At 59.5% G+C, this 8166-nt stretch overlaps 2 protein-coding genes across 2 annotated transcripts; both read right to left on the bottom strand.

Moving 5' to 3' along the window:
- Positions 1-294: 294 nt before the first annotated feature.
- CFD (complement factor D) lies at positions 295-2825 on the bottom strand. Its single transcript, XM_086411273.1, has 5 exons — positions 2745-2825; positions 1969-2125; positions 1736-1880; positions 1391-1648; positions 295-514 (listed from the first exon to the last, which is right to left on the bottom strand). Exons 1-5 carry the CDS (start codon positions 2800-2802, stop codon positions 353-355), a joined length of 780 nt encoding a protein of 259 aa, XP_086267399.1. The 5' UTR covers positions 2803-2825; the 3' UTR covers positions 295-352.
- Positions 2826-5364: 2539 nt separating this feature from the next.
- Positions 5365-7813, bottom strand: ELANE (elastase, neutrophil expressed). Its single transcript, XM_086411274.1, has 5 exons — positions 7650-7813; positions 7174-7330; positions 6870-7011; positions 5828-6058; positions 5365-5673 (listed from the first exon to the last, which is right to left on the bottom strand). The coding sequence occupies exons 1-5, from the start codon at positions 7714-7716 to the stop codon at positions 5467-5469; spliced, it is 804 nt and encodes a 267-aa protein (XP_086267400.1). The 5' UTR covers positions 7717-7813; the 3' UTR covers positions 5365-5466.
- Between the last annotated feature and the right edge of the window lie 353 nt (positions 7814-8166).

The following is an 8166-nucleotide window of genomic DNA, read 5'->3' as shown; positions in this document are numbered from 1 at the left end:
TTGAGAAGTGGAAACCAAGGGGACACTACCCCAACCCGCACCCCTTGCTAGGTCTCAGGACACTTCTATTTCCTGGGAAGAGTAAGGGCGCCACCGTGTGGCCTAGGCATAAAGTGAAGCCAGGCTTGAAGGGCATGGGGCCTCCGGACTTGAACCTGAATGCCCTTCCTTCAGGCACGTCTCAGCCTTTCGGTTGCCTTCTGGTACATCATTACCAGAACTCCGCCACCCCCTCAGTCTGCTCGCTTTGGTCGACTCCTGCAGGCAGCATGCAATCAATAAAGGCGGACCGGGTGCAGGAATGGATGATTTTATTGCTCGGGCCCCGTGACCGCAGCCTCTCAGGGCCTCCTCAGGCGGCTGCGCCCTCAGCCATGACGCCGTCGATCCAGGACACGTAGCTCGCCAAGCGCGTGTAGATACCGGGCTTCTTGTGGTTGCCGCAGATCCGTGAACCCGAGGTGACCACGCCCTCGGCCACGCTGCCGCACACCAGCGGGCCTCCGGAGTCGCCCTGCGGGGAGCAGGGTCGTGAGGTACGGTACAGGCCCGCCCTCCCGCATCCTGGTTCGGCTCCACTAGAGCCTGCTGCCGGAGAAGGCAATGGCACCCCACTCCAGTACTCTTGCCTGGAAAATCCATGGACAAAGGAGCCTGGTAGGCTGCAGTCCATGGGGTCGCTAAGAGTCGGACACGACTGAGCGACTTCACTTTCACTTTCCACTTTCATGCATTGGAGAAAGAAATGGCAACCCACTCCAGTGTTCTTGCCTGGAGAACCCCAGGGATGGGGAAGCCTCGTGGGCTGCCGTCTCTGGGGTCGCACAGAGTCGGACACGACTGAAGCGACTTAGCAGCAGCAGCAGCAGAGCCTGCTGCAGTTCCAGCCTGTTGCAATTCCGCTCAGCCCTGAGGCCCCAATCATTCCCTCACTGTTCAGTTTCCCCAGGGTACACCCACCTCCGCCCGTCAAGGCCTCGCCTCCGGATTTTCGGTTCCGCCACTTCAAGCTCCACTCCCGCCCTCCGTCCCAGTCTCTGCGCAGCAGCCCCTCGAAGCCTTCAAGCTCGGGTCCCAACGCATCCACATCCTCTCCCAGTTGTCACCTCTCCTCCCAACCCTTTTTTGTCCTCAGGCCAGCCGTGCCCGTCCGGCCTGTCCGAGTGCGCTGCCCTTCTGCTGGCCCCGCCCTCCAACATACGTGCCCTTCTCTGCCCCGTCCCCAGGGCGCCCCGCCCCTCTCCTGGACCCACCCCCAACAGGCTGGTCCCCTGTCTGTCCCGCCCCTCTACTGGCCCCACCCACAGTAGATCTGCCCCGCCGCCCCGCCCCTCTACAGGCCCCAACCCAAGCAGGCTGGTACCCTCTCCGTCCCGCCCCGCCTGCGCACCTTGCAGGTGTCCCGGCGGTTGCTCTCCGCGCACATCATTCGCTCAGTGATGGTGCCGTCGTGATACGTTCGCAGGTTGCAGGTGGCGCGGTCGAGCACCGGCAGGAGTAGGTGCTGCAGGCGGTCGGGTTTCCGGCCGGTGTGGCTGACCACGCCCCAGCCTGCCACATCGCAGAGAGTGCCCGCAGCCACGTCGCGGTCTTCGCGCTGCCATGGCAGGAGCTGCACGGCAGGGCCCAGCACGGCTTTCTCAGAGAGCTGGGGGATGGGGCAGAAGCCAGTGTTATGGCCAGGGCGGGGCGGAGCCCCAGAGCAACGGGGGGACTGCGGCTAGACCCAACAGACCTGCAGCAGGAGTAGGTCGTGGTCTATGGTCTCTGTCCGGCTGCCCGGGTGGGGCACTACTCGGAGCACGTCGTACAGGCGCTTGGAGGGCTCCGGCTGCGACAGGGAGTGCGCGCCCAGGAGGACCTGCACCTTCCCATCGGCCCTGGGAGTGGGGTGGACGCACATCAGAACCACGTCCCTTCGCTCCGCCCCGCCCCGCCTGGCCCCGTTCTTTGCCCCGGGCCACTCACACGTCCTCCAGGCAGTGCGCTGCGCTCATCACCCACTGCTCTGCTATCAGGAAGCCTCCGCACACGTGCTTGCCGTTCACCTGCACGGATGCCATGTAGGGCCGGGAGTGGGATGGAGCCTCCTGGCCACGCAGGATCCGGCCACGGGGCTGTGCCGCTAGAAGTAGGCAGGTCAGCGTGAGGACCTCGGGGGTAACTGCAGCCCAGCCCTCGGGATCCCCCATCGACTGCAACACCCCACCCTCCATTGGCTGTAACACCCCCTCAGACCTGGAATTCCATCCTGCAATCCTCCCCAACAGAATCACAACCTCCGGGGGCCCCAGGGAGGAACAGCTGAGAAGACATACAATAGGGAGTGAGGGAACCTGGGGAAAACCCCATGCCTACACACTGGGCCTGATGGCTTCAATTTAAACACGAGGAAAGTGGGGCTGCCCAAACCCAACATCCCTGCCAGCATTTGCCTCTCGGTTTTCCAGTGTGTGGAAAGCTAGATGCAAAGTTTTAAGAATATCCCCTGGCAGTCAAGTGGTTGGGACTCTCATTGCCAAGAGCAGGGGTTCAATCCCTGGTCAGGGAATAAGATCCTGCAAGCTGCTTGGCACCTCCAAAACAAAAAACAACCCCCAAATCCCTAAAATTTGGAGAATTCCTTGGTTTCCAGAGCCTTCTGTTCACGTGGGGCTGGGGAATAGTCCCGTTTGATGGAGGGGCCACCTCGATGACTGCCCTGCAAGCTGGTGGCCCCCATTGGTCATCCCGCATCCACTCACCACACAGGGCTGTCCCGAGGAGGATCAGAACCACCAGGTGCAGGGATCTGTCTGCCATGATGCCTCCGTGGCCTTGACACTGACCCAGTCAGGACCGTGGGGGTGCTTTTATGAGGCTGGAAGGAGGCGGGCGCTCCCACAGGCCCTATCTGCCGGGTGGGCATCGGCCCAGTTGGAGAAAGGGAAGCTGCCTGTCCATTCTCCCCAGGGGTGCGGTTCTCTCCCATGGACTTTGTACTGAGTATAGACGGGCTGCTGGGTATGCCAGCTACCCCTGTGAGCCTGACCCAGGGCCAGCCCTGGTGTGGGAAGCTGCCCCTCCGATGGGCAGCAGGCTGAGCAGAGGGATGGACCCACCCTTAGCCCCCCAGCCCAGTCCCCCCTAGTGCCTACCCAGCTCCAAAAGTTTCGCAACAGCAGCTGAAGACCACAGTCTGTAAACAACCCACTTCCTCCTTTTCCGCTCCTCCCTTTTTTCTCTTCCTCCTACAACTTGGAGAAGAGGTCCGGTGGGGGTGGGGAGAGGTCATCCAACACCCTTGTTCCCACTGGTGTGGCTCTGGAGCTTGATACCCCAAGTAGAATATGGGAAAAGTGATGTGTAGGGGTGACTGGAAAGACTGGATAAAAGTGACAGAAAACCAAGGCAAACCGGGTAGAACTTTCAACAAGGAAATTACACGCAAAGTTCATGGGTCCACCTTCAGCTATAGTTTGATCCAGGCACCTTAACAAGGTCAGGTCTCCCTCTGGTTCCTTCTTTCCTCCTTGATGACTTTTTTCCTTCATTGTTGTGGCCCCAGGGGCCCTAGACTCAGCCCAGAAGCTGGGTCAGTCCCTCTACAAATTCCCCATCACTGTAGCCAGCGTCTCAAGCCTGTCTCGGATTGGCCGAACTTGGATCTCATGCCCCTAAACCATCTTTTGCAGGCAGAGGATGAAAGGTTCTGATGAGCAGAACCTGAGTTACATGGTCCTCTGTAAGTTGGGGATGGTGGGTCAATATCTCATGAACCTACTAGAGGGAGATGCTGGGTACTCCCAGAAGAGTGGGGAGGACCTCAAGCTGTGAGCTGTTCCCAGTGGAAGCAGTGCACCATCTTTCCCCTTCTCCTTCTTTTCACAGTGAAAAGAAAATTAGAAAACAACATAGCAAATGTGATTTGTTAGATCCTGACATGTTTCCATACTAAAATCAGAATCTCTGAAACAAAAGCACATTTGCAAGTGGAGTCCAGATTATGTAAGTAAGCGTATTGGAAATTGCGACAAAATTTGGAAATGACCCAACAAGACAGGTCAGTTCAATGAATAACCCCACGTGTCCCCAGATGCTCTGTTGACCTGGGAAGACTTCCAGGGTATAGTATTAAGTGGAAAAAGCGATTGCTGGGCAGTGGGTCACATTTCTGAGCCACTGGCACTAGTTGGGAGGTATACCTTCAGGAAGAGCCAGCAGACAGAGGGACTAGCAAAAGTCAGGACCTTCAGGTAGGGCCAGGCTGGTGTGCCCCACTAGCGGGATGGGGGGGTGTGGTGCAGAGAGGAATTTATCCTGGCCTCGTGGTGTGGGGTCAGGGGTGGGGGAGGGGGCACTGCCTGATGTTACTTCTCAAATTTATTTGCTGGCTTAGGCAATTGATTCTCCCACCATCAGCCTGTGAGCTGCATGATGGCAGAGGCCGCATGTGTTGTGGGCCCCTGGGGGTTCCTTCCCAAGCCCAGGGAAGCAAAAGAGGGGTACAGGCTGGTCGCCTCCCCAGGGCTGTTGTGACCCCTTTGGGCTGAAGTGTTTCCTTGTGAGACATCTGACATCTTTGCCTCCCTCCCCCCCCCCACCTCCCCACCAAGGCTGAGGAGAAGGGGGAGGGACTGTCTCCCCACTCAGTGAAGCCGAGGCTGGCCTAGGACCCCAACTCCTGGCTGGCTGCTTCCTAGACAGTGCCTCACTCTTTACTGCAGGGAAACAGAGGCTCAGAGGCAGCACACAAGTTACTCAAAGTCACAGAGCTGGGGCTCGAACCCAGGCTCTTGAGAGTGACTTCATAGCTGTTTGCCCCTCTGCTTCCTCATCTGTAAAGTGGGGCACTCATGGGACCTGCCTCAAGGGCAGAGAGAGGACCAGCTGAGTGAATACTTGCAAAGACTCAGAATGATGTCTGTGCTTGTAAGCACGTGTGAACACCTGCTGTAGTGCTCTGCGTTATCACCACCTGCAGCACTGGTTTAATTGTTTGCTGCTCCTGCTAAGTCGCTTCAGTTGTGTCCGACTCTGTGCGACCCCATAGATGGCAGTCCACCCGCCTCTCGCATCCCTGGGATTCTCCAGCCAAGAACACTGGAGTGGGTTGCCATTTCCTTCTCCAGTGCATAAAAGTGAAAGTGAAGTCGGTCAGTCATGTCCAACTCCTAGTGACCCTGTGGACTGCAGCCTACCAGGCTTCTCCGTCCAAGAAATAGCAACTGGGATCCTTTTGTGGAAGGTAGAGACGGGACTTCTTACCCCAGGGCCCTGAATCAGCCACCACCTGGTGGCAGCGTACTCGTGACACTCCCAAGACCTTCTCCTGAGGACTTTTCAAGACTCAGTTGTACAACCAACAAACACGCAGACACCTTCTACAAAACAGAGAGAGGTTTTTATTGTGCCAGATGCTGAGTGATGCTTCATGGGAAGGGCCCAGCCAAGGGCAGGTGAGGGGGCGTGACAGGTACAGCCTTTCTAGTGGGTCCTGCCCGTGGGGTCCCTGGGGTGGAGAGAGGGGCCATCGTCGTCACTGTAGCGCCGGATGATAGAGTTGATCCAGTTGGCAAACTTGGCGACAGAGGCAAAGGAGTCTGGGAAGACCCCAGAGCCGCAACCCCCACGGATGAAGGAATCGATCCCATGGACCAGCCCGTTGCAGACCAGGGGCCCACCGGAGTCCCCCTGTGGAGCCAGACAAATTGGAGGCTAGGGTTCCCGGCCCAGCCCTCTCAGTTCCACCTACCTGCCCTTCAGGGTGGGGAAGATATTCCAGGGGTCTGGCTACAGCAGCCTGGGAGGGGGTGGGGTAGGGGCTGGGGGCACCCAGGGTACTTACAAAGCAGATGCCAGCGTGCCGGCGTGGCACCAGGGTGCACACGTTGGTGGGGCGGCAGAGGCCAGTCACCACAGTCACGTTGAGCTGCTGCAGGATTTGGGGCGGTGGCCGGTTCGTGCCCAGACGGCCCCAGCCCATGGCCACGCACCGAACACCTTCGCCCACGCCCTGGTCCTGGGCAGGCAACCGGGCCACCTGCACGTTGGCATTGAGGGTGGCCATCCTATTGAGCTGCAGAGGAGGGTGGTGGGGTACGAAGCAGTCACGGGGGAGTGGCGGCGAGCCACAGCTGTGACTCTGGGGCCAGGTTCCCCCGCGGAGGCTCTACCATTGTCCCGGGGTGTTTAAGAGCAGGACGCCCACCCTCTGCATGCGTCCCATCGAGCCTCACTTTCCCCGTCTGTAAAGTGGGAGGAACCACCATGGCCGAGGCCACGTCTCTGGACGTGTCTTTTATATTTTATTTATTTATTTGGATGCGTGGGGTCTTAGTTGCAGCATGCGGGATCTAGTTTCCCAACCAGGGATTGAACCTGGGCCCCCTGAATTTGGGCGTGCAGAGTCTTCCCTGGACCACCAGGGAAGTCCCTGAATGTGTCCTGTCTTGGGTGCAGTAAACAGTAGGTGTTCAACAGAACAAACCGTGGGCCACACCAGCGACCATAAGGCCCTTGTTCTAGAACATTCTCAGAGAATAATCATAGCTGTGCAAGCAGAGGGGAAAGGTAGGTTTCTGCCTCCAGACTCCCACCCACCGAATGTAGGTAATTTTGCCCCATTTCCCAAAGAGGGAGGCCGTCGGTGCCCACCGCTAGCAAAGACAGCTGCTCAGAGCTTCTGGCTGTCTTATCTAATCTCTGGCAGCCCTGCGGGGTGCGGGGGTGTACTTCTCCATTTCACAGCGGGGTGATTGAAGCACCGGGATTAGTGGAGACACCAGGTCTGCCCCCGCCCGCCGCACCCCCTAGTCTCCTGCCCCTCCCCCCCTCCCCAAGCCTCTCAGGGCGCTGCACCTGCCCTGCCCGCCCCGCCCCCCGCGCACCTGGAGAACCACGACGTCGTTCTGCAGGCTCAAGGGGTCGAAGCCGTTTTCAAAGACCCTCCGGACTCTGAACATCTGCCGGGTTCGCTCCTGCCGCCGCAGGTTATGCGCCCCCAGCACCACGCGCACCGATCGAAAGTTCCTGGGGTCGGGGGCGGACAGGAGGTGATGGCGGCGGAGAGACCCTGCTGGGGCGCAGGGGGACCCTGCAAACCCTCGCGCTTTTGCCGGAAGCCCCCACCCTGGGCCGGCCCCACGCCCCTCGCGCCGGGACCCCGATGTGTGCGCGCGCGGAGACACTCACAGGCCGTTCAGACAATGCGCTGCCGACAGTACGAAGTTGCGCGCAATGAGCGTGGCGCCGCAGAAGTGGCCTCCGCGCCGCTGCAGCGAAGCTATGAAGGGCCAGGCATGCGGCCGGGCCGCCCGGCCCCCCACGATCTCCGAGGCCAGCGCGGGGCCTGGGGGCACGGGCAGGGGTGGGGCGGTAAGCGGAGGAGGAACCCCCCGACCCCTGGAACCCCCACCAGGGCCCCGCAGGGTTGGGCTCTTCTATTGCTTGTCACCCAGAGAGGGGAGGGGGCGTGTACGGTCCTCTTGCTCCGTCGCAGCCAGACCTGAAGTCCCCACAGGGTGCGGGGTGAACCCCCCCCCCCCGTCACCCTCACAACTCAGAACCTCAGTCTCCTCCTCATCCCATGAGGAGGAGGGGGCCGGCAGGGTCCAGGGTGAGTGGAGAGGGGGAAGCAGAAGACCAGGGACAGACTCGGCCCCACTCACCACCCAGCAGCAGGGCCAGCAGAATGGGGGCCAGGGCGGGGCTGAAGTGTCTGCAGCTTTGGGTCATGGTCGGTTGGGGGCTCCAGGGTTTCTGCCCTCTGTGCCCACCTGTCCCTCTTATAGTCCCCACTCCCGGAGGCAGTTGCAGTTGTTAACGGTGGGGTCAGGTGCCCCTACTTCCTCTCCCCATCCCGGGGACTGGGGGACGGCTGACTGGGTGATGGGAAGAACAGTTGGGGAAGGACCTGTGCAAGTGACCAGGAGGCTCCAGGAGGGTCACCAGTTCAAACTCAGGGTGCATGATTAAACCCTAATGTCAGATAGACATCTTTTTAACATAAGTGTATCCCACATATGAGCATGGGATGTAGTTATGAACAAAGTTTATCCAACATTGAAGGTTAGTAGGGTGTCCTATGTAAGTGAAGTGAAAGTTAGTCGCACAGTTGTGTCCGACTCTTTGCAATCCCATGGACTGTACCCCCCCAGGCTCCTCTGTCCTTGGAATTTTCCAGGC

This window comes from Bos grunniens, chromosome 7 (genome assembly GCF_055505025.1).
Source record: "Bos grunniens cultivar Pamir isolate PY7600 chromosome 7, Bosgru_T2T1.0, whole genome shotgun sequence".
Taxonomy (NCBI): domain Eukaryota; kingdom Metazoa; phylum Chordata; class Mammalia; order Artiodactyla; family Bovidae; genus Bos; species Bos grunniens.
The sequence above is the reverse complement of the archived record's forward strand: the minus strand, read 5'-3'. Positions and strand labels throughout refer to the sequence as shown.

Excerpts from the sequence above, each read along its gene's own strand:
- ELANE (XM_086411274.1), bottom strand. The coding sequence starts at position 7,716 with ATGACCCAAAGCTGCAGACACTTCAGCCCCGCCCTGGCCCCCATTCTG. Across the intron at positions 7,331-7,649 it reads GCTGGCCCTGCTGCTGGGTG|GCCCCGCGCTGGCCTCGGAG; the intron begins GTGAGTGGGGCC and ends CCGTGCCCCCAG. Across the intron at positions 7,012-7,173 it reads GCGCATTGTCTGAACGGCCT|GAACTTTCGATCGGTGCGCG; the intron begins GTGAGTGTCTCC and ends CCCCGACCCCAG.
- CFD (XM_086411273.1), bottom strand. The coding sequence starts at position 2,802 with ATGGCAGACAGATCCCTGCACCTGGTGGTTCTGATCCTCCTCGGGACA. Across the intron at positions 2,126-2,744 it reads CCTCGGGACAGCCCTGTGTG|CGGCACAGCCCCGTGGCCGG; the intron begins GTGAGTGGATGC and ends GCCTACTTCTAG. Across the intron at positions 1,649-1,735 it reads ACGACCTACTCCTGCTGCAG|CTCTCTGAGAAAGCCGTGCT; the intron begins GTCTGTTGGGTC and ends CCCATCCCCCAG.